This window comes from Rana temporaria, chromosome 8, assembly GCF_905171775.1.
Source record: "Rana temporaria chromosome 8, aRanTem1.1, whole genome shotgun sequence".
In the NCBI taxonomy this organism is placed as follows: domain Eukaryota; kingdom Metazoa; phylum Chordata; class Amphibia; order Anura; family Ranidae; genus Rana; species Rana temporaria.
In genome coordinates this window covers 158156610-158182713 of record NC_053496.1, presented here as the reverse complement: position 1 = coordinate 158182713, position 26104 = coordinate 158156610, and the positions used below count along the sequence as shown (strand labels likewise).

At 42.6% G+C, this 26104-nt stretch overlaps 1 protein-coding gene across 1 annotated transcript in view; it reads right to left on the bottom strand.

Annotated features, from left to right (window-relative positions):
- The window catches only part of CLCF1 (cardiotrophin like cytokine factor 1), a 103070-nt gene extending 81622 nt beyond the window's left edge, over positions 1-21448 (bottom strand). Inside the window, exon 1 of the mRNA XM_040321004.1 lies at positions 21286-21448. Coding sequence (XP_040176938.1) covers positions 21286-21301 — 16 coding nt within the window. The 5' untranslated portion in view covers positions 21302-21448. The remainder of the gene's footprint in view (positions 1-21285) is intronic.
- Between the last annotated feature and the right edge of the window lie 4656 nt (positions 21449-26104).

Genomic DNA, 26104 nt, shown 5'->3' with positions numbered 1-26104 from the left:
ACATATGTGCGGCTGCGGTTTGCATTCCGGGTCCGTTGTGTTTCTATCGACTAATTCAGATGCGATTTAGGTGGAAATTTTTGCCTGAATTTGCACCTGAACCGGACCCAAAAACACACAGGACCCTTTTTTTAAACCGCGGCTGGCCCGGACAAGTGTGAATCGGCTCCATTGAGAGTCAGTCGCATTCACATATCATGTGAATTGGATGCGGTTTAAAACACATTAACCACTTAAGGACCGCCTCCTGCACATATACGTCGGCAGAATGGCACGGCTGGGCACATGTACGTACAGGTACGTCCTGTACTAGTACCCAGCTGTGGGTCGCGGACACGCGCCTGCGGCAGGCTCCCGCGACCCGGTCCGAAGCTCCGTGACCGCGGGACTCGCGGACCCGATTGCCACTGGAGTCCCGCGATCAGTCCCCGGAGCTGAAGAACGGGGAGAGCCGTGTGTAAACACGGCTTCCCCGTTCTTCACTGTGGCGGCAGCATTGATCGTGTCATCCCTTTTATAGGGGGACACAATCGATGACGTCACACCTACAGCCACACACCCCTACAGTTGTAAACACACTTCAGGTCACACATAACCCCATCAGCGCCCCCTGTGGTTAACTCCCAAACTGCAATTGTAATTTTTACAATAAACAATGCATTTTAAATGCATTTTTTGCTGTGAAAATGACAATGGTCCCAAAAATGTGTCAAAATTGTCCGAAGTGTCCGCCATAATGTCGCAGTCACGAAAAAAATCGCTGATCGCCGCCATTAGTAGTAAAAAAAATAAATAATAAAAATGCAATAAAACTATCCCCTATTTTGTAAACGCTATAAATTTTGCACAAAAAACCAACCGATAAACGCGTATTGCGATTTTTTTTACCAAAAATAGGTAGAAGAATACGCATCTGCCTAAACTGAGAAAAAAAAATTTAATATTTTTGGTAGATATTTATTATAGCAAAAAGTAAAAAATATTGCATTTTTTTCATAATTGTCGCTCTATTTTTGTTTATAGCGCAAAAAATAAAAACTGCAGAGGTGATCAAATACCACCAAAAGAAAGCTCTATTTGTGGGAAAAAAACAACGCTAATTTTGTTTGGGAGCCACGTCGCACGACCGATTGTCAGTTAAAGTGACGCAGTGCCGAATCGTAAAAAGGGGTAAGGTCTTTTAGCTGCATTTTGGTTCCGGGTCTTAAGTAGTTAAATTTGCATATATGTGAACCCAGCCTCAAGTTGCTTTTTCCTGTGTGGCCAAAATATATGTTTTCTTTAGGTTGTCTATATCAACAATATTCTTTGGTAGTGATAAAAAGCATTTAATTACCGTATATAGAAAAATTGAACAATGTTTTTGTAAAAAGTTTTCTTCCTAGAGCTGACTATGTCAATCTGTGTACTTAATTTTTTTATTTTTTTTTGCGAATATCTTATAGAACCATTCCAATGACTCTCTTTCGGAATATAAACTGATACAATCCAAGGAACATCTAGCACATTTAAGAAACAGAAAAGAAAAAAAAACCTGGAGGTTATGTTGACCCCTCAAGAGCTGTAAAAAAGCAAAAACTTTGAGGGCCACTAGTGGCTTTCGGCCCAATTGTTGAAAGTCTTACTCCCTAAAGGCTGTTCCGAACACGCGGATCCACCATAGCTGGCTAACTGCGGCAATTTTGTGCGGAAAAACAACATAAAACTGAATGATGTCACAGAGATGGAATTTTGAAAATAATTTTAAAAATAAATAAATCCTAGGGCCGATTTTCTTTTGCTCTTGCTTTTTTTTTAGACACCTCTATCTCTCTTATTTTGGTTCCTCACTCTGTTTTTACATGTAATGGGAAGCACATGTGCACTCTGTAATAACGAGAGGAAACAGGGAGAAGAGGGACAAGAAGTAAAATATACAGAACAAGGGAGTTAAATAGAGTAATGTTTCAGCAAATTACAGTACAGGAAGGTAGGTCTGGTTAGACGGGAAACTCTAGGGCAGTGGTTCTCAACCCGGGGGTCGAATGATGATTTGCCAGGGGTCAATCCTGGGCTGTTCCTGAAGCCTGCATCGCTCTCCCAGCCTTTTTGCAGGCGCCCAGCTGAACTGTTCCTGGAGCCTATGGCCAACCACTCAGCCTCTTTGCAGCCGCCCATTCAGTTCACGGCATGGCTGGGGGGCAAAGACTAGAGGTCAGCTGACTGGTGAGGAATGTGAAGTGAGAGGGGCTGGGGGAGACTCTATCGCCTGATTTCGGCATAGGTGTCACTGCTACGAGACACCACAATGCCGGAAACACAGTGAGTAAACACTACATGTGATTATAGTTGCCATTAAAAGTCCCCACTACAGTTCTCAGATCAGCAGATGACCTTGATCAAGAGCACCCAAGTTGACTGATTGTAACAGGCGCTCCTCACGGTGCCTATTTTGTGTAATGCGTTTCACGCTGGAACGCATTACGGCGACCGTGCAATGACGTCATCGCGCGGCGCCGCATGCGTTCCAGCTTGGAACGCGGAAGTGTGCCGCTACTCACGGCGGTTTTCTTGAATTCAGTGCGATGCACTGCACCTGGTCACTTGCCTATAAAGGCATTCAGCTTAAACACAAGCCCTGTTCTATTATTGTCGGCTGTAGCCAGCTTGGCTGCTATAGGACTACAGGTACCAGCCATCCCAAAGCTGCAGACCAAGCCATCCTGGATGCCTGCTCTATACTACGGAATCCCAGCCTTGCTGCTCACATCTTACACTACAGGATCCCATGGCCTGAAGCCCTGCAAACGGATAAGTAGACATTGTGTTACTTGTAGTGCCTTAAGAAGATCTGCTACACATATTGCTGTCATACAAGTCCTATATTAATCCTGGCTTATTTTCTATCATCTTGCTACTTGGGACTGACTGTTGTACTTTCGCAGATTGCTGTGCAATTACTAGTTGCTACCGCTAACATATACTGCCTAATAAGCTGAGCTATATTGCCTGTCATATGCAACTATTAGTTGTCTCTACACCACCTATTTACACCTATTTACTACAAGCTATATTGCCTCTCATATGCAACTATTAGTTGTCTTAACAACTCCTATTTACTACGTGCTTGACATAAGTGTAAAGTACCTATGGGCCTTGCCCTGACTTGCTGAACATGTTCGCTGAATCATAACTACATATTGTGAAAATAGTCCACGTGAAAAATGTCAATTATTGAAGGAAACAAAAGTTCATCAAGAAATCCAGCACTAAGTATAATAGAAACTCCTTCTGTGAAATCCACCACCTCAGACAATAAGGGCGCTTACCAGATCCTACTGACCCTCCATCTCTAGAGTGGTCAAACCCTCTATGGGATGTTATAGATGGAAATGCGATTCTATGGAACACAGCTCCAACTACTTGTCTCCAGGCCAGTCACAACGATTACCAAAAATCAAGATATATAGGGAAAAAAGCGCTCCAATAGTGTAAAATCAGTTATTGTTATTTAAAACATTTAAAATTGCACTTACATGCGTATGCAGTAAATAAGCCCAATAATAATCTCTTTGCCGGCAAATATAGTACACCGGCGCTTCAGGGGTCAGTGTAAACGTGATGACATCAGCAACGCCCTACATGCTTCGTCAGAGATGACGTCTTCCAGCATAATTTATTATTATTATTCAGGATTTATATAGTGCTAACGGTTTGCACAGCACTTTACAACAAGAGGGCAGACAGTACAGTTCCAATACAATTCAATATAGGAGGAATCAAAGGGTTCTGCTTGTTCGAGCTTACAACAATCTAAAGCCTGGGACACAAGGGCTGAATATCATATCAGCTGCATCGGTGGGTTCAACACAAACCAGCCAACAATTAGCCTGTGTGTGCGGCAGCCGGTCTGACAAAAGCCAGCTGAACGTCCGGCTTCTGTCAAAGGTGAATCACCAAAAAAATTCTGTGGATCGGCTCTAGATCAGCACTCTCAGCCAATAGCACAGCAGGGGAGATCACTGTATTAACATCGGATTGTTAGTATTGCGGCTACTCCTGAGCTTTTCAGTTTTTTTTTTCATTCAGCCCGCTGGGTTGAACGGAAAAAAAAACTACTAGTGTGTACCCGGCTTAAGATGGGGGGGGTCAAGGGATACAAAATGTAATAAAGGTGGGGGATGAATTGATGGAGAAGGTGAAAATACAGTTGTTAGGCAGGATATGTTTCTATGAAGAGGAGGGTTTTCATGGATAGTCTAAAAGTGGACAGAGTAAGAGATAGTCGGACAGATTGGGGTAGAGAGTTTCATAGGATGGGAAAGACTTCGGGAAAGTCTTGGAGGCTAGCATGGGAGGAGCGAAGAGAAAAATTAGGTTGGTATTTTGAGACTGGGTTAGTGATGCAGCTGGAGCCCGAGTTGTGGATGGCTTTGTAGGTTGTTAGTATTTTAATTTAATTTGTTGTGTGAGTTGTGTGAGTGGCAGCCAACGAAGGGATTGGCAGTGATTGGAAGCAGACACTGAACAGTTGGTATGGGGCATTATGTAGAATGCAGCAGATAAAGACTGCATATCATTCTGCTGGAGTCCATGATCAAAGATGGGTGGAGAAGCTGTGTATTTTGTTGTTCTCGTTATACTTTGTGTATAGTATAAATGTTTACTGTGTATTTTGTACATAAATGTAAGGCATGTTTCCACTTAGGCCAGGTTCACATATGTGCGGGTCGGGAGCTAAAATCATGCATAATCACATGAGTTCAGCATGGAAAAGGCAGGAACAGTCGCAAAATAGGGTCTTGCAATTTTAGAATACATGCATTTTAATTATGAGTCTGCAATGCTGAGCTGCATCAAGGAAATCTACGTGATGCCTGAAGGGCTCGTTCAGACAGAAGGGCAACAAAGGCTGTTGCACATAAAAACAAATGCAAAGTGAAATCTTCCTCTATCTAGAGCTAGATCAACTCCTCTTCAAAGAGTCTTGGACACTTTTGCTGCTTATTGTACCTTTTCAGTGGCTTCAATAGATGAGATCTTGCCTTTGTAGACCTTAGTACATATACAGGGCCGTTTGAGGGAATTTGGGGGCCCCAAGCAAAATGGGGGCCCCCAAGCACCCCCCCCCCGCATGCAAAGCCTACATTAGCGCTACACTAAATTTTCTTTCTATTCTTACCTCCCCTTCTTCCCTGTAGGCTGCCGCTGTAGCGTGGCCGAGCTCCTCTTCTCCCTGTCTCTTCCCCAGTCCCCTATCAGATAGTTCACTTCCTGTCAGTCCGGCCGTGAACAGGAAACTGAGTCTCCTGTACCACGCGCGGTACCCGGCCGGACTGACAGGACTCCAGGTGGAAGGAAGAGGAGCTCGGCTACATCCTGGGAAGGGGAAGTTGGGGGCCCCATGCCAGCTCGGGGCCCCAAGCAATTGTTTGTTTTGCCTGTCCTGTAGCGACGGGCCTGTACATATAACAAGCCATAATTCCAATGCCTCCACTCAGAGTCTGCAAACCTCCCATCTCTGTCACTTCGGGTCTATCAGTCTTGACAAAATGTTATAGTTCCGAGTCAAGATCAGAAAAGTCTTCTAAGACCAAGCCTAATGCCACGTACACACAATTGGAGTATCCAATGTTTTTTTTTCATCGGAATTCCATTCAAGCTGTCTTGCATACACACTGTCAGATTAAATTCCGACCGTCCAAAACGCGGTGACATACAACACTACGACGAGCCGAGAGAAATTAAGCTCAATGCTTCCGTAGATTTTTCTCTGACGGAATTCCACACAGACGATCGGAATTTCCCATCGGAAAAATTTAAAACATGTTCTATTTTTTTTACTCCGATGGAAAAAAAAGTCCGATGGGGCACACTCATGATCGGAATATCCGATGAAACAAGTCCATCGGATCGCTGTTCGCCGCTATTACTAGTAAAAAAAAAAAAAAAATCATAAAAATGCCAAAAAAACATCCCCTATTTTGTAGACGCTATAACTTTTGTGCAAACCAATCAATAAGCGCTTATATGTAGAAGAATACGGCCTAAACTGAGGAAAAAAACAGTTTTTTTGGATATTTTTGGGGGATATTTATTATAGCAAAAAGTAAAAAATATTATATTTTTTTCAAAATTGTCGCTCTATTTTTGTTTATAGCACAAAAAATAAAAACTGTAGAGGTGATCAAATACCACCAAAAGAAAGCTCTATGGGGAAAAAAATGACGCCAATTTTGTTTGGGAGCCACGTCGCACGACCGCACAATTGTCAGTTAAAGTGACGCAGTGCCGAATCGCAAAAAGTAGCACGGTCATTGACCAGCAAAATGGTCTGGGGCTGAAGTGGTTAAAAACCGGCAGTTGATACATGTTTTTAACCACCCCCCCAACCGCTCACCTACTAGCAGATATGGTGTCGCTTGGAGCAGTAAACATTGCCAAAACTTTGCATTGTGGCAATTTTACCACCGCATGCAGAGTTTGACATGGGTCACTACTTTTCCCCATGTTTGTGGACGTTATCTTACCATAACTGTGGACCAAAGGGCAGATCCACATACAAATAGATGGGCGCAGAGTATGTGAGATACGCTACGCCGCTGTAACTTACTTTTGGCAGGTTCGAATCCCCAAAGAATTTGCTCCGTAAGTTACGGCGGCGTAGTCTATCTCTGGCGGCGTAAGGGCGCGGAATTCAAAAAGGCGATTAGGGGGCGTGTTTCATTTAAATGAAGCACGTCCCCGCGCCGAATGAACTGCGCATGCACCGTCCCTAAATTTCCCGCCGTGCATTGCGCTAAATGACGTTGCAAGGACGTCATTTTTTTAAACATAGACGTGAATTACGTCCATTCCGATTCACGGACGACTTACGCAAACAAAAAAAAAAAAATTCAAATTAAAACGCGGGAACGACGGCCATACTTAACATAGCAAGTCTAACTATACGCGACAAAATACCAGCTTTAACTATACGCCGGAAAAAGCCGACTAGAGACGCCGTAAAAAAATGCAACGGTACGTTTGTGGATCTTCGGAAATATCTAATTTGCATACCCGACGCGGAAAACGACGTGAACGCCACCCAGCGGACGCCGAAGAATTGCATCTTAGATCCGAAGACGTACAAAGACGTACACCTGTCGGATCTAACCCAGAAGCCGTCGTATCTTGTTTTGAGGATTCAAAACAACAATACGACGCGGGAAATTTGAAAGTACGCCGGCGTATCAGTAGATACACCGGCGTACTCGCAGTTGCAGCATGATCCCACAGTTTAACATTTCCAATTGTCGTTAAAAAAAAAAAAAAAAAAAAAAAAAAAAAACAGGAGGCCACAGCGTTGCATTCTAGCCTCCTCCACGGCAGATGGCTTTTCTGGGGGAGTGGTAAATGATACAGCTTGTGTGAAAGGAGCCTAGGGCTAGGTTCACACTACAGTACTGTGATCTGATTCTGATCCGATTTTTTTTGCACCTTTGTTGCATTTTGGATGTGGTTTGCATATTGTATGGGTCCAAAAAAAAAAAAAAAATCACACTAAAGTAGTACAGTAATCGTTTGCATAATTTCAACAGGATTGGCAACATTTGCTATATTGTTGCAACCTGTTAAAGCAGAAGCATGCACTTAAATAAACACATTGGCCCAGATTCACAGAGAGCGGGCGCACATTACGCCGCCGTAGTGCAAACAATGTACGCTACGCCAACACAGCGCAGAGAGGCAAGCATGGAATTCACAAAGCCAGTGCTCCCAACGCTGGGCTGGGTTTCGAAGGCGTACGCGGGCGTAGGTGGAAGTGGGCGTGAGCCATGCAAATGAGACGTGACCCCATGCAAATGATGGGCAGATACGTATCACGAACTGCGCATGCGCCAAGACGTGGACGCATCCCCATGCGCATGCTCACAACCACGTCGGAACAACTGCCTAAACTACGCCGGATCACTGCGTACGGCGTGAACGTAACCTAAGCCCAGCCAGACACGTCCAATGTAAAATACGCCGGATTGTGTTCCCTGGTGCAGACCTTTGCATGTCTGCTGCTGGGTTACACCTCCTTTATGGGTAATAACTTTACGCCGGACGTACAACTTACGCGCACTGCGTCGGGTGCACGTATGTTCGTGAATCGCCGTATTTCACTCATTTGCATATTTGAATGGCTAATCAATGGAAGTGCCACCATGCGTCCAGCCTAAATGTGCGCCCACCCTACGCCGGCGTAGGCAAGTTACATCGGCGGGATGAAGCATGTTTTTAGGCGCATCTTAGTTTGTGGGTCCGGCGCACAGATACGACGGCGCACATTTGCACTTACGTCGGCGTATCTTGTTATACGTCGGCGTAAGTGCTTTGTGAATCTGGGCCAGAGTTCCATAAATAAAACCCTGATAGATCCATTAAACAAAACTCCACTCTAAATATAAACTAATTATCGTGCAATCAAATCAGTTTCTAAACTCATGTCACATGATCACATTGTTTTATTTCTGAATTTATAAAAGAGACAGTATAACCATACAGTTTATGTCGAGAAGGGACTAAAGCAATAAAAAAGCCCTCCAACCCAACCAGCGCATGGCACAGTAAGGCCTGGTTCACACCTACAGTGCCATGAAAAATTATTCATACCCCTTAAATTTTTACACATTTTGTCATGTTATAACACACTGGGATATGCAAAATTATAGACACTGATACACATACACCTTCACAGGCTGAACTGGACTGACTATTGTCTTTTTTCAGCCTTACCAACTATGTAACAACCAAAAACGTAGATGTATTTTATTGGGATTGTATGTGATAGACCAACACAAAAATGGCACATAATTGTGAAGTGGAAGGAAAATGATAAATGGTTTTCAATTTTTTTTTTTTTACAAATAAATATGGGAAAAGTGTGGCGTGCATTTGTATTCAGCCCCTTTTACTCTCATACTCTAACTAAAATCTAGTGGAACCAATTGCCATTCAGAAGTCACCTAATTTGTAAATAGAGTCCACCTGTGTGTAATTTAATCTCTGTGTATATAGAGCTGTTCTGTGAAGCCCTCAGAGGTTTGTTAGAGAACATTAGTGAACAAACAGAATCATGAAGGCCAAGGAACACACCAGACAGGTCGGGATAAAGTTGTGGAAAAGTTTAAAGCAGGGTTAGATTGTAAAAAATCATCCCAAGCTTTTAACATCTCACAGAGCACTGTTCAATCCATCATCCGAATATGGAAAGAGTATGGCACAACTGCAAACCTACCAAGACATGTCCGTCCACCTAAACTGACAGGCCGGACAAAGAGCATTTCTCAGAGAAGCAGCCAAAAAGCCTAGTGGAGCTGCAGAGATCCACAGATCAGGTGGGAGAATCTGTCCACAGGACAACTATTAGTCGTGCTCTCCACAAATCAGGCCTTTATGGAAGAGTGGCAAAAAGGAAGCCATTGTTGAAAGAAAGCCATACGAAGCCCCGTTTGCAGTTTGCGAGAATCCATGTGGGGGACATAGCAAACATGTGGAAGAAGGTGTGTGAAAAATATACTACAGCGCTAATTAAATAATCAATTCCACGTGCACCTAAATAAAAAACCAAATAATATAGCTGCTATCTTGAGTGATACCAAATCCAAACAGTGAAACATATAAAATATAGATGCGCTAATATTAACTTAAAAGGTGATAAAACGTACAAAGAAAACTAATCAGGGAGAACACTCCATAAACTGTGAATTACTAATATGTCCTTAATTAGTGCACAGTGATTAGCAGGATTCCATGCAGGGAAAAAATCACTCTCTTCAATCTGAATGCTAATCCAGCCCTCCACCGCTGTGATCAGATGATACAGGCACTCACAGACAGGGATTGCATGAAAGAAAAGAGAAAAAGCCTCATTGCGCAATATTCGATGACAGATCAAAAATGTAATCAGAGCATTGACATATGCACTCACGAATCCCCGCTTTCAGTAAAGCATGAAAAACGCCACTCAGTATGCTGTTTCCTCAGCTCGATCCGATGCACTCGGATTCGATCGCAGGCTCCTCCCTACGCGTTACGTCACAGGCACGCGACTTACTCATGTGTTAGGAGCCTGCAATCGAATCCGAGTGCATCGGATCGAGCTGAGGAAACAGCATACTGAGTGGCGTTTTTCATGCTTTACTGAAAGTGGGGATTCGTGAGTGCATATGTCAATGCTCTGATTACATTTTTGATCTGTCATCGAATATTGCGCAATGAGGTTTTTTCTCTTTTCTTTCATGCAATCCCTGTCTGTGAGTGCCTGTATCATCTGATCACAGCGGTGGAGGGCTGGATTAGCATTCAGATTGAAGAGAGTGATTTTTTCCCTGCATGGAATCCTGCTAATCACTGTGCACTAATTAAGGACATATTAGTAATTCACAGTTTATGGAGTGTTCTCCCTGATTAGTTTTCTTTGTACGTTTTATCACCTTTTAAGTTAATATTAGCGCATCTATATTTTATATGTGGAAGAGAAGGTGCTATGGTCAGATAAGACCAAAATCTAACTTTTTGGCCTAAAAGCAAAACGCTATGTGTGGGGGAAATCTAACATTGCATATGTCCCTGAATGCACAATCCCCACCGTGAAACATGGTGGTGGCAGCATCATGTTGTGGGGGTGCTTTTCTTCAGCAGGGACAGGGAAGCTGGTCAGAGTTGATGGATTGAGCCAAATACAGGGCAATCTTAGAAGAAAACCTGTTAGAGTCTGCAAAAGACTCGAGACTGGAACGGAGGTTCACCCTCCAGCAGGACAACGACCCTAAACATACAGCCAAAGCTACAATGGAATGGTTTAGATCAAAGAATATTCATGTATTAGAATGGCCCAGTTAAAGTCCAGACCTAAATCCAATTGAAAATATGTGGCAAAACATTCATTTCCGGACAGTTACACCGCCTTTCAGTCCAGGCCATATTTCTGCTTTTAGGCTGTCACACCTTGAATGACAATTACACTGTCATGCAACACTGTATCCAAATTACATTTTGTAAAAAAAATTGAGACAGATGGAGAATTGGGTGGCTATGCAAAAGCAAAATGAATTGTCCCCTATGTGGCCAGTTTATACACCACCGCAGTGGTGTATGGGCAGTGTGTGCTGCCTAAATGATTAAGCCCACTAGGGGTAGAGAGCACAGCTGAGGCCATTCTTTCACACGGTGCAGAATCCATTATGATCAGCAGAGGATCTGTCCACTGATCCCCTGCTGATCAGAGAAGAGCAGGCGGGTGACAGGTCCGTGCCCGCTCAGCTTATGAATAGAGGACAAGGACACAGCCAGTTCTGTTCTATGGGCCATCAGGTCTAAATGGTCTCCATTGCCGTTTACTACTACCTGCTCTCTGATCCGATTCGCTTTGACGGAGGAGAAAAGATCCCCTTGCCCATGCACCCCAGTTCGGTCCACAGGGGTGCATGGACCATCCAATCAGGTCTACGTGAAAACTGGCAGGCAGACCTGATGAGACCCTTTGTGTGAAAGGGGCCTTCCTGGTTAGTATTTTACGCATTTGTCACAACTCCCCCTTGAAGAGTAAGGTCCCTTTCATGCATGTTGTCCGATCAGGTCCATTTTTCAGGTTGACCTGATCGGACACTCAACTCACCTCTATGATATCAGCGGTGACATGTCCACTGACATACGCCCCGATATCCGATCCGCCAAATCCAGATGGATGGTGGTCCCATTTTCCATCCGTCTGGCGGATTGGACAGGCAGTCCGTTTTCATCCGATCTCCCCATAGAGGAGAACGGGACTCTGACAGGTCCTTCTCTGCACAGCGGGGACAGACTTTTCAACCGCCTGCTCAGTGGGGATCAGCGGATTGATCCCCACTGAGCGAGTGGAGTCCGCTTACCGACAGCCGCAAGACTATATATGTTGGCACTTTGAAGAGGGAAACCATCTCTTCAGGCATCTCTTCAGGCGGCGGTCTGGTAAACGATAATGGTGGTCTCTGTGACGGATTCACCGCAAGATCACCGAGAGGGCCCCCCATCCCGCCGCTCTCCCGAACCCTCCGCCGCTTATGGAGCCGTCGGAGGCAATTGGGTCCTCTTCCTAGCTTGATATGGATATGAGTGAGGGCAAGATGTCCCCCACCTGTCTCCATACCATAGCGGGGCGGAAGCGACATCAAAACGTCACTTCCGCCCATAGCTCCTAAAGGGCCATTTTGTTGTCATTTATTCAAATTGTTTACATTATTATCAATAAAAGTGACCCAAATATATATATATTTTTAAAACAGTGTAAAAATAAATAAAATCAAGTAAAATAAACAAGAAAAAAAGCGCCCTGTCCCGACAAGATTGTGCGCAGAAGCGAACGCATACGTCAGCAGCGCCCGCATATGAAAACGGTGTTCAAACCACACATGAGCAGTATCGCCACGATCGTTCGAGCAAGAACAATAATTCTAGCCCTAACTTAAACTTAAAACATGCAACCTGTAGAATTTTTTAAACGTCGCCTATGGAGATTTTTAAGGGTAAAAGTTTGACCCATTCCACGAGCGGGCGCAATTTTGAAGGGTGACATGTTGGATATCAATTTACTTGGCGTAACATTATCTTTCACAATATAAAAAAAAAAATTGTGCTAACTTTACTGTTGTCTTATTTTTTTATTAAAAAAAGTGATTTTTTTCCAAAAAAAAGTGCGTTTGTAAGACCGCCGCGCAAATACGTGTGACAAAAAGTATTGCAATGACCGCCATTTTTATTCTCTAGGGTGTTAGAAAAAAATATATATAATGTTTGGGGGCTCCAAGTATTTTTCTAGCAAAAAATTTTTTTTTAACTTGTAAACGCCGAGTCTGAAATACAGGCTCGGGGCTGAAGTGGTTAAAATGGACATGCCCCATGTGAAAGGGGCCTAAATTATACTATCTGGCATTCTGGGAGCTAGAAGAATTTTTTCTTACATGTACAGTAGGTGACCGCGATATTGTGTCAATCTGGCTCCCTTTCTCGGCGAGATTGACAACCTACGAGCCCCGTCGCGGAAGCCAGTGCCGAGCCGGCTCGCCGCGATGGGAAAAAGCCGTCATAGAAGCTACGGGGATCCGACTTGGATTCCCGCCAATTCTAGCCGCGGCGTTTGGTATGAATTATGAGGGGGAACTCCACGCCAAATTTTAAATAAGAAAACGGCATGGGTTCCCCCCCAGGGGCATACCAGGCCCTTAGGTCTGGTATGGATTGTAAGGAGAACCCCCATGCATATACAAACTATATGGACCATGCTGGCTTTTTTTGCACAGGAACTTTCTGGTAGGAAGATCCAGCATTCATACATCAGTACTGTGTGCAAGGACCCTGATGCCGCGTACACACGAATATTTTTCGGCATTAAAAAAACATAGGGCCAGATTCACAGAAAAAGTACGCCAGAGTATCTACTGATACTCCGGCGTACTTTCAAATTTGCCGCGTCGTATCTTTCGTTTGAATCCTCAAACCAAGATACGACGGCTTTTGGCTTCGATCCGACAGGCGTACGGCTTCGTACGCCTTCGGATCGTAGGTGTAATACTTCGGCGCCCGCTAGCTGGAGTTCGTGTCGTTTTCCGCGTCGGGTATGCTAATTAGCTTTTTCCGGCGATTCACGAAGGTACGCGCGGCCGTCGCATTCTCTTACGTCGTCGCTAGTCGGCTTTTCCCGGCGTATAGTTAAAGCTGCTATTCTGTGGCGTATAGATAGACGTGCCATGTTAAAGTATGGCCGTCGTTCCCGCGTCAAATTTACATTTTTTTTTTTTTGCAGAAGTCGTCCGTGAATAGGAAAGGACATAACTCACGTCTACGTTCAAAAAATGACATCGGTGCGACGTCATTTCGCGAAAAGCACGGCGGGAAATTTCAAAACGGAGCATGCGCAGTTCATTCGGCGCGGGGATGCGCTTCATTTAAATTAAGCATGCCCCCAACCCGCCCAATTTCAAATACGCCGCCAGAAAAACACTACGCCGCCGTAACTTTTCGGCGCGATTTCGCTGTGGATTCGAAATTCCGCCAGGTAAGATACGGCGGCGTAGCGTTTCAATGATACGCGGCGCAAGTGCAAATGTATCTGAATCTGGCCCATAGTTTTTCAAAAACGTCATTTAAAATGATCGTGTGTAGGCTACACATCATTTTTCAGGTTCTGAAAAACGACAAAAAAAAAAAAATCGAGCATGCTGCATTTTTTAACGTTGTTTTAACCACTTCCATACCGGGCACTTACGCCCCTTCCTGCCCAAGCCAATTTTCAGCTTTCAGCACTGTCGCACTTTGAATGACAATTGCGCGGTCGTGCTACACTGTACCCAAACAATTTTTTTATCATTTTGTTCCCACAAATAGAGCTTTCTTTTGGTGGTATTTGATCACCTCTGCGGTTTTTATTTTTTGCACTATAAACAAAAGAAGAGTGACAATTTAAAAAAAAAAAAACACTATTTTTTACTTTTTTATTTAATAAATATTACAATTTAAAAAAAAAATACGTTTTTTTTCCCTCAGTTTAGGCCGATACGTATTCTTCTACATATTTTTGGTAAAAAAAAATCGCAATGATCATATATTGATTGGTTTGCGCAAAAGTTATAGCGTTTACAAAATAGCTGATAGATTTATGGCATTTTTATTTTATTAATTTTTTTACTAGTATTGGCGGCGATTTGCATTTTTTTTACTTTCACCGTGACATTGCGGCGAACACATCGGACACATTTTTGGCGCCATTCACATTTATACAGCGATTAATGCGATAAATATGCACTAATTACTGTATAAATGTGACTGGCATTCAAGGGGTTAACACTAGGGGGTGAGGGAGGGGTTAATATGTATACCTGTATAGTGTTCTAACTGTGGGGGAAGGGGGGTGACTGGGGGAGGTGACCGATCTATGTCCCTATGTACAAGGGACACAGATCGGTCTCCTCTCTCCCCTGACAGGACGTGGAGCTCTGTGTTTACACACAGAGCTCCACGTCCCTGCTCTGTCGTTACCGATCGCGGGTACCTGGCGGACATCGCGACCGCCAGGCACGCGCATCGGCATCTCGGGGACGCGCCGGGCGCGCGCGCGCCGCTCGCGCGCCCCCCAGTGGCCGCAGGAATACAGGACGTCAATTGACGTCCTGTTGAATATTCAGAGTCACCGTGGAGCCGTCATTTGACGATGGCCCGGTACTCTAGTGGTTAAACAATGTCGTTTTTCGGGTTGTAAAAAATGATCGCGTGTGGGCTAAAACAACGTAAAAAACCTGCACATGCTCAGAAGCAAGTTATGAGACGGGAGCGCTCGTTCTGGTAAAACTACCGTTCATAATGGAGTAAGCACATTCATCACGCTGTAACAGACAGAAAATCGCAAATTGTCTTTTACTAACACGGAATCAGCTAAAGCAGCCAAAAGGCGAATGGAACTTCCCCTTTATAGTGCCGTCATACGTGTTGTACATCACCGCGCTTTGCTAGATCATTTTTTTAAAACGATGGTGTGTGGGCAACGTCGTTTCAATGATGAAGTTGGGAAAACTTTGTTTTTTGGACACAAACTACTTTTTTTTTCATGCTGAAAAATGATCGTGTATGCGGCATCATGCCTCGTACACACGACCAGTTTTCCCGTTGGGAAAACTACCATGACAGCATTTGGCCAGGAAAACTGGCTAAGATTGGGATGCCACTAAAGTTCATGTGCGTGTAAAGACAGGCACCACAATACTTTTGGTAATATATTGTATGAAATTACAGATTCTGCCACCAAGCAGTTGATTATAAGGGCAGAAAATCACAGGGCATGAAAACTGAGCATTTAAACCCAAAAAACAAAAATGTAACGTATTGCATCCTACCAACTCTTAAATAAATGGCTACATTCGTTTTCTATTTTTAGAGTTTTTTTCCATTATTTTCACTTGATGATCCTGCCAGTCACTTCCCGTCCTTGGAAGGCTACTCTCATTCCTTCACTGTATCTCTGGAGGAGCAATAAAGCCACCCTTGGACAACAACAATGCAATGCATCGGTTGGCCCCTGGGACCAGGACATGTTATTCTTGCCTAGGTCAGAATCGTGGCAGGAGTGGGGCTGCCAGAAAAAGTAAACAGAAAAGCCTTTCATTTTAGACCCTCTTATTTGACTTTTTTTTTATTACCTAAAGGGTCACTAAAAGGAAAAAAAATGTTTTGCTGAAATGACTGTTTACAGGGTATAGAGACATAATAGTTAACGGATTCCTTTTAAAAATTATTAAAAATAGATAAAAAACAATCATATAATGTACCTGCAGTTTAGTTTCGTTTTTGCTGTTGTTTCCTGGTTCTCTGATGTACAGAGACAAAGAGCCAATAGAGGGCAGTGATGCTTTGTAAAACGAAACTGGATTGGTGCTGACACACAGTATTCACACCTTCTTGATTAGTCACCACAGTGAGAAATCTCCCAGTACTGTGGTGATCAGGAAACAGACAACCAGGAAGTGTCCAGAACAGAGAGGAATTACAGCAACATCAAAGCAAAAACGAACAATGAGGACATGAAACCAGGACTGCAGTAAGGTAAAGGAAGCTATTTAGCTAAAAAAAAAAATCCTTTAGTGACCCTTTAAAGAAGAACTCCATCCAAAAGGGGAAATTCTGCTTGTTTGCATCCCCCCCTCCTCTTTAACAATTGCCACTTTTTGGGAGAGGGAGCGAGTATGTGTTTTTGACAGGTATCCGAAGCGGACACCTCTGGTCAGAAAACCACAGCGAACCAAGCAGAAGTTAAGCCCCCCATTCCCAGCAGCCTTCTGAAACAGTCTCGCCCCAAATAAAAAAAAAAAAATCAACAGCTACAAATACTTCAAATATTAGGACATTTACCTGTCCAATGATCCAGCGCTGTCCTCACCCAAGCCTATTCTTCAACTTAAAGCCGAGGTTCACCCAAAAACTAATTTTTCAACATTAGATTGAGGCTCATTTTGTGATTGAGGCTCATTTTTCGGCTACTCGTGACGCGATGTATGCGACCGTCGGAAGCCTGTCAATCAAATAGGAACGCCCAGTCCCGAAGACCATACCCGGAAGCGGCGGAGAAGATCGCTCTCTAAAACGGTAAGTACGGCTTTGATTTAAAAAAAAACACCCGATTCCCCTAGACAAAATGAGCCTCAATCTAATGTTAAAAATTGTTTTTCGGGTGAACTCCCGCTTTAAGTTGAAGAATAGGCTTGGGTGAGGACAGCGCTGGATCATTGGACAGGTAAATGTCCTTATATTTGAAGTATTTGTAGCTGTTGATTTTTTTTTTTTTATTTGGGGCGAGACTGTAGCTCCATTTTACTTCACTTAATTTGTGTGCAGCATACAGAAGAGCCATTCTGACTTTAAATTTCAGAATTATGATTTTGAATCTCAGAAGTCTGACTTTTAATCTCAGAATTATTACTTTTAATCTTAGAATTCTGACTATGAAGCTGAGAATTTGGATTTTTAATCTCAGAATTATTACTTTGAAAATTAGAATTCTGACTATGAACAAGAACAATTCTGACTTTTAATCTCAGAATTCAGACTTTTAATGGCAGAATTATTACTTTGAATCTTAGAAATCCGACTACGAAACTGAGAATTCTGACTGAACTCGGAATTCTGATCTTACAATTCAGACAATTCAGACTTTTATACGGCATGAAAAAAAAATCTTTTTTCAGCATGTCCAAAAAACAACGTTTTTCCAACTTCATCATTAAAAACAATGTTGCCCACACACCATCGTTTTTGAAAAATGATGAACAAAGCGCGGTGACGTACAACACGTACGACGGCACTCTGAAGGGGAAGTTCTATTCGCCTTTAGGCTGCTTTTAGCTGATTCCGTGTTAGTAAAAGACGATTTGCGCTTTTCTGTCTGTTGCATCGTGATGAATGTGCTTACTCCATTATGAACGGTAGTTTTACCAGAACAAGCGCTCCCGTCTCATAACTTGCTTCTGGGCATGCGCGGGGTTAAAACGTCATTTTTGCACACGAAAAACGACATTCTAAAAAAACGACATGAAAAAATGCAGCATGTTCGAATTTTTTTTTTTGTCGTTTTTCAGAAGCCGAAAAAAGATGTGAAGCCCACACATGATCATTTTAAATGATGTTTTAAAAAACGTTGTTTTTTTTCATGCCGAAAAATGATCGTGTGTACGCGGCATTAGTCTCAGAATTCAGACTTTTCGTCTCAGAATTGAGACATTTGAAACTCAGAATTTTTAAATAAAATTTTAGGATGACCCCGTGGCTCTTCTGTTGAATAAAACAGCAACATTTTGTTGTAAAATAGAGTAAAACAAAACACGCATTTTGCCAATCTCTACACAAAGCTTTAGCCTTTAGAGAGTGTTGAGTGGACAAATGTAGACAGGACCAAGGTGTGACACCCAGAGTCTGAAATACCAAAGAAGATTTAAAGGGGGAAGACGGGGCAAGACGGGGGAGGTGAGCCAGTAACACAAGCTGCATCTTAAAGTGCTGCCTGTCAGTGCTATGGGTGGGGAACTCTGAGAGATGTCACAATCTGTCTTTGATACTGACACTTTCTTACAAGTGTCTGTCTCAAGGGCCCCTCTCATGTTTCACCCTGAAAAACTACACAGACGCCCAGCAACCTGCACAACACCTCCTCCTGTTCCCAGACACTTCCATTTCCATTGTGTGTGCCCACCTACCAACTACAGCAAGGAGATCACATCCACGGCCATTGTACAGGAAGGTGCAAAACACAGATCTATCCATATCGATATCTATCTATCTATCTATCTATCTATCTATCTATCTATCTATCTATCTATCTATCTATCTATCTATCTTAATAAACATATATGACATCTTGTCTATATGTCTCAATTAATGTTACATAGTTAGTCAGGTTGAAAAAAGACACAAGTCCATCCAGTTCAACCACAAAAAAATTAATACATATGATGTAGAGAGATATAAGAAGATAGATCGATAGATAGACAGATAGACAGACAGATAGACAGACAGACAGATATTCATTAAAAGATAGGAAGAGAGAACAGAAATAGAAAAAAAATGTAAATAGATAGAAGGATCAATAGACAGAAAAACAGTAAATAAATAGATAGATATCTTATTATTATATCTTTCTATCAATCTATTTCTATTCTATCTTCATATCAGACTATCTATCTATCTATCTATCTATCTATCTATCTATCTATCTATCTATCTATCGATCATCATCAGTTAATACATATGATTAGATAAAAAGATAAATGGCTAGATAGATAAAAACAACCAGGAAGACAGAAATAGATAAAATTGTAGATAGAAAGATATTAGAAAGATATTATAGAGATATCCATCTATCTATTTCTATTCTATCTTCTCATCCAACTATCTATCTATGCATCGATATATCTATCTCAATTATTATAAATGATGTAGAGAGATCTAAGACGATAGATAGATAAGATAGATAGATATAGATAGATTGAAAGATGGGAACAGAGAACAGAAATATAAAATAATTGTAGATAGTTAGATAGATAGATAGATAGATAGATAGATAGATAGATAGACAGACATAGACAGACAGACAGACAGTCTATATTATATCTTTCAATCAATCTATGTCTATTCTATCTTCCTATCCAACAATCTATCTATTAATCTATCTAATGTAAGTTAATACATATGATATAGAAAGACATTAGATAGATAGATAGATAGATAGATAGATAGATAGATAGATAGATAGATACATATGTTACTGTTTACCTATTTCTGTTTTTTTTTTCCTATTGTTCAATCTATCTACATCTATTATTTTATTATTGTTTAATCTAACTATTTTGAGAAAGATATGATAGATAGATAGATAGATAGATAGATAGATAGATAGATAGATAGATAGATAGATAGATAGATAGATAGATAGATAGATAGATAGATAGATTACTGTTTACCTATTTCTGTTTTTTTTTCTATTGTTCAATCTATCTACATCTATTATTTTATTATTGTTTAATCTAACTATTTTGAGAAAGATATAATAGAGATATCTATCTATCTATCTATCTATCTATCTATCTATCTATCTATCTATCTATCTATCTCAAAATAGTTAGATTAAACAATAATAAAATAATAGATGTAGATAGATTGAACAATAGGAAAAAAAAAAAACAGAAATAGGTAAACAGTAACATATCTATCTATCTATCTATCTATCTATCTATCTATCTATCTATCTATCTATCTATCTATCTATCTATCTATCTCTTTCTACATCATATGTAATAATTACCTTATCTATAGATAGATAGATAGATAGATAGATAGATAGATAGATAGATAGATAGATAGATAGATAGATAGGTAAACAGTAACATATCTATCTATCTATCTATCTATCTATCTATCTATCTATCTATAGATAAGGTAATTATTACATATGATGTAGAAAGAGATAGATAGATAGACAGGTAGATAGATAGATAGATAGATAGATAGATAGATAGATAGATAGATAGATAGATAGATAGATAGATAGATAGATACAAATAGCCTGAAAGATGGGAAGAAATAATAGAGATTGATAAAATCGTAAATAGATGAATATATTATACATGTTTTATATGGATAGATCGTAAAATACAACAGGAATTGATATATAGATAGACAGACAGACAGCAGTACCATCTTAACTGTAAAATATTTTCTACGTTCTGAATTTTATTCTAAAATCCTTTCATTCTCCTTGAGTTTTTTGTTGAGTTTTGCTCCTCTTTAGGAAGTAAACCATTGTGCTATAGGATCCCATATATAAAACAGACAGTAAGTTCTGGATGTAACTTTCCAAAAACAATCGACTTTGCCCTGAAGTTGATCTGTGATGAAAAGCGGAGGAACTTTTTCCAGGAAAGTTGATTTCCAGGGACAAATCCTGAAAAGCCGGGACTGTTCCTGGAAGTCAGGGTCACCTGGCAACAGTGTGACAGTTAAAGGAAATCCACCAACGGAGAGGGCTGCCTGCATGCAGAGGGCTCCTGGTTGGCCAAGTGTGCTGATTGTAAACACAGTGTGTAAGCCGGAGGGGGCTAGAAAAGTTCTGGTGAAGATAGAAGCCCTTACAGGATGATGGACCCATCGGAGGGGTATTATAGAGTGGGAAAGTTGTGGGATGGAGGTACTGAGCTAGGCGGCCCTGCACAGATATCTGCAGAGGAGAGAAGAACAGAGAGAGATGGAGAGCAAAGTTTTTACCTGTGATAAGCCGCATGTCGAGGCCCAGGAATAGTCAGTGGCTGGGGTTTGCTGGTAGTAGCCCAGCTGTCTCTTTAGTAGCCAGGGCAGAGAGTGCCATGTCTCGCTGTTACCTTCCTTTAAAACCAGACTGGGTGATCTGTGGGAGGGTGGAGGGAGAGGAGGAGAGAGGAAGGAGGGGGGAGCAGGAATTTTTGGGAGGGAGAGAGAATTGGAGCCTCTCCCCTGACGTCATATGAGTAACCACAGAGAAAAAGAGAGAGAGAGAGGAAGTGAGAAGGACGAGAGGGAGGGAGAGAGAAAAAGTTATCAGGCTCAGAGAGGGCAAGAGGTGTCAGGATCAGAGAACCTGCATCCACATCCCACCTAAAGACCTTGTTCGCATTGGAATCTTTCACCTCAAGGGGTGCACAAACTTTTAGGGCCTATTCACGATACGTTTGCTGCACGTTATGTTAAGCTGGAATGGTATGACCTGCGCACCAGCACGCAAGAAAAAACAAAAACAAACATAGGATTTCTACAATTCACGTCTATCAGTAAGGCTGCGTACACACGATAGGTTAGCCAGAGGACAACGGTCTGATGGACCGTTTTCATCGGTCAAAACCGATCGTGTGTGGGCCCCATAGGTTATTTAACCTTAAAGCGGAGGTTCACCCATAGAGAACACATTTTCCCCTTAGATGGATGCTCGTTTTGTCTAGGGGAATCGGCTAGTTGTTTTAAAATATGATCCGTACTTACCGTTTACGAGATGCATCTTCTCCGCCGCTTCCGGGTATGGGCTGCGGGACTGGGCGTTCCTTCTTGATTGACAGTCTTCCGACGGTCGCATCCATCGCGTCACGATTTTCCGAAAGAAGCCGAACGTCGGTGCGCAGGCGCAGTATAGAGCCGCACCGACGTTCGGCTTCTTTCGGCTACGAGTGATGCGATGGATGCGACCGTCGGAAGCCTCTCGGAAGACTGTCAATCAAGAAGGAACGCCCGCTCCCGAAGACCCATACCCGGAAGCGACGGAGAAGATGCATCTCGTAAACGGTAAGTACGGATCATATTTTAAAACAACTAGCCGATTCCCCTAGACAAAACGAGCATGCATCTAAGGGGAAAAGAGAAAAAAAAAACGAATTGGGTGAACTCCCGCTTTAAGTTTAAAAAAAGCCAACTTGCTTTAAAATTCAACCGGTGAACGCCTAACCGATAGGTCAAAACCGATCGTTAGTATGCAAAACCATCGGTTAAAAACCTGCGCATGCTCCGAATCAAGTCGACGCATGCTTGGAAGCATTGAACTTCGTTTTTTTCAGCACGTCGTTGTGTTTTACGTCATCGCGTTCTGACACGATCGGTTAGTTAACCGATGGTGTGTAGGCGTGACGGACCATCAGTCAGCTTCATCGGTTAACCGATGACAACGGTCCGAAGGACTGATCGTGTGTACGCGGCCTAAGGTGCGTTGGGTTGCCGTTCAGAATGAATGGTACCACATCGCACAAACGCAGGTAACGAGTGTTGCCACGTGTTGCTGCAAAAGGTGTGAAAGGGCCCCTAGGGTTATCTAGTAATAGCTAGTCATTAGTGTTGAGCTTGGGTTTGGTCCAAACCCAAGCTTGTCCAAACCCGGAAGTTAGCTTTTATTGCTGAGCCAAAGAGCTGCAGACAGGAGATGTGCTCCAAAGGACGGGGATGCTCATGACAATATTGTCCCGATATGGGCACATGGCCATATTAGGTCAATAATAATTCAGATTCAGAATACTTTATTAATCAAAAGGGAAATTATTAAGATAACGTTACATTCAACGAAGACAACACAAAATCATAGTAACAAATGGAGATAAGACACAACAACAATAAAATTACCAATAACAGCAAAATAAATAGTCCCATTCATAGTCAAAGCATATACAGCTCTCCTCTTCCCAACCAATATAACAAAGTGTTATGCCGCGTACACACGATCGTTTTTCAGGTTCTAAAAAATTACGTTTTTCAGGCTCTAGAAAAAACTAAGGGGCAGATCCACAAAAGAATTACGCCGGCCTATCTCTTGATACGCCACGTAATTTCAAATTCTGGGCGTCGTATCTTTGTTTTGTATCTACAAAACAAGATACGACTGCATCTCGGATCGATCCGACAGGCGTACGTCTTTTTTCAGGGGCCGCTAGGTGGCGTTTCCGTCGAATTCCGCGTCGAGTATGCAAATTAGCTTGTTACGGCGATCCACGAACGTACGTCCGGCCGGCGCATTTTTTTACGACGTTTGCGTTCGACTTTTTCCAGCGTATAGTTACCCCTGCTATTATGAGGCGTACTCAATGTTAAGTATGGCCGTCGTTCCCGCGTCGCCTTTTGTATTTTTTACGTTGTTTGCGCAAGTCGTTCGCGAATAAGGATTTGCGTAGAATGATGTCACCGTCGTAAGAATTGCCTTGTTCCGGTTTAATTTCGAGCATGCGCACTGGGATACCCCCACGGACGGCGCATGCGCCGTTAAAAAAAAAACGTAGTTTACGTCGGGTCACGACGTATTTACATAAAACACGCCTCCATCACATCCATTGAATTCCGCCGCCAAAGATACACTACGCCGCCGTAACTTACGGCGCAAATTCCTTGAGGATTCGAAAAAAAAATAAGTTACGGCGGCGTAGTGTATCTTAGATACGCTGCGCCCCGCGGAGATATGCGCCGAGGTACGCGAATCTGCCCCTAAGTTTTTTTCAACCCGATCATTAAGGCTCCATGCACACTGGGCTTAAAAAAAGCCTGTTCTTTTTGGAGTAAAAAAACGTCCATATAAGGCATTTTGTGTACAAAGTTTAGATGAGTTTAGGAGAGTTTTACGTTTATTTTTCTGCCAGTGAGCTCCAATCAGAAACGCGAATGAGAAGGTTTTTTTTTCCTGCCTCGAATCGTTGTTATCAAAAATATGCCTGTAAACGTCCTAATGTGTATGGACACATAGGATAACATTGAGTTGCTTCTACAGGCAGAACACAAAACTCCTGTAGAAGCAACGTTTTTTATTCCAGTGTGCATGGAGCCTAAAACGGCCTTGCCTACACACGATCGTGAAAAAAAAATGCTCTAGCAAAGCGCGGTGACGTACAACGGCACTATAAAGGGGAAGTTCCATTCAGATGACGCCACACTTTGGGCTGATTTCGTGTTAGTAAAAGACGATTTGCGCTTTTCTGTCTGTTACAGCGTGATGAATGTGCTTACTCCATTACGAACGGTATTTTTACCCGAACGAGCGCTCCCGTCTCATAACTTGCTTCTGAGCATGCGCAGGTTTTTCACGTCGTTAAAGCCCACACACAACCATTTTTTACAACCTTAAAAGCGGCAACGTTAAAAAAGTAGTGAAAAAATAGAGCATGTTCGAATTTTTTTTTGCCCATTTTTTAGAACCCGAAAAATGCTCTGAAGCCCACACACAATCGTTTTTAACCACTTAAAGGGGTTTTCCACCCATTTTTTAAGTTTATTAAAAGTCAGCAGCTACAAAAAGTGTAGCTGCTGGCTTTTAAAAAACTGACACTTACCTGCTCCACGGCTTCAGCGACGCGCCGGCCGGGCCTCCGCTCCTCGCCCCCCCTCGCCGGCCGGCGTCTTCATTTTTAGTGTGGGCACCTGGCAGTGACAGCTTTCGGCTTCACGGCCGGGCACCCACTGCGCATGCGCGAGAGCGGTGCGGCGCCGTCCGATTGGATAGGCGCTCGCCTACAGGGTGGGGCTGTGAAAAGGTGATTAAGCGAATCGCCTTTCCAGCCCCTCGGCGGAAGGAGGAAGTGGGACAGGAAGTCCCCTTCTCCTGAAGCCCCCACTCCCCCCCCAAAAAAATTACATGTCAAATGTGGCATGTAAGGGGGCGAGGAGTGGGTTAAGAGGAAGTTCCATTTTTAGGTGGAACTCCTCTTTAAGCCCGGACCAATATGCAGCTAAATGCCCAGAGGTGTTTTTACAATTTGGCACTGCGCTGCTTTAACTGGTAATTGCGCGGTCATGCAATGTTGTACCGAAACGAAATTTGCGTCCTTTTCTTCCCACAAATAGAGCTTTATTTTGGTGGTATTTGATCACCTCTGTTTTTGCGCTATAAACAAAAATAGAGCGACAATTTTGGAAAAAAAACAATTTTTTTTACTTTTTTTCTATAATAAATATCCCCCAAAAATATATATAAAAATGTTTTTTTTCCTCAGTTTAGGCCGATAAGTATTCTTCTACATATGTTTGGTAAAAAAAAAAATCGCAATAAGCGTTTATCGGTTGGTTTGCGCAAAATTTATAGCGTTTACAAAATAGGGGATAGTTTTATTGCATTTTTATAAAAAAAAAATGTTTTACTACTAATGGCGGCGATCAGCGATTTTTTTCGTGACTGCGACATTATGGCGGACACTTTGAACAATTTTAACACATTTTTGGGACCATTGTCATTTTCACAGCAAAAAATGCATTTAAATTGCATTGTTTATTGTGAAAATGACAGTTGCAGTTTGGGAGTTAACCACAAGGGGGCGCTGAAGGAGTTGTTTCACCTAGTGTGTGTTTACAACTGTAGCAGGGTGTGGCTGTAGGTCTGACGTCATCGATTGTGTCTCCCTATAAAAGGGATGACAAGATCGATGACGGAGCCACAGTGAAGAACGGGGAAGCTGTGTTTACATACGGCTCTCCCCGTTCTTCAGCTCCGGGGAGCGATCGCGAGGGGGTGGCTAGAAACGAATAGCCGCCCCCTCATTCCGGATCGCTCCCACGCGATTAAGTACCGATGTATGTACCGGGGGGGGGGTTCCCG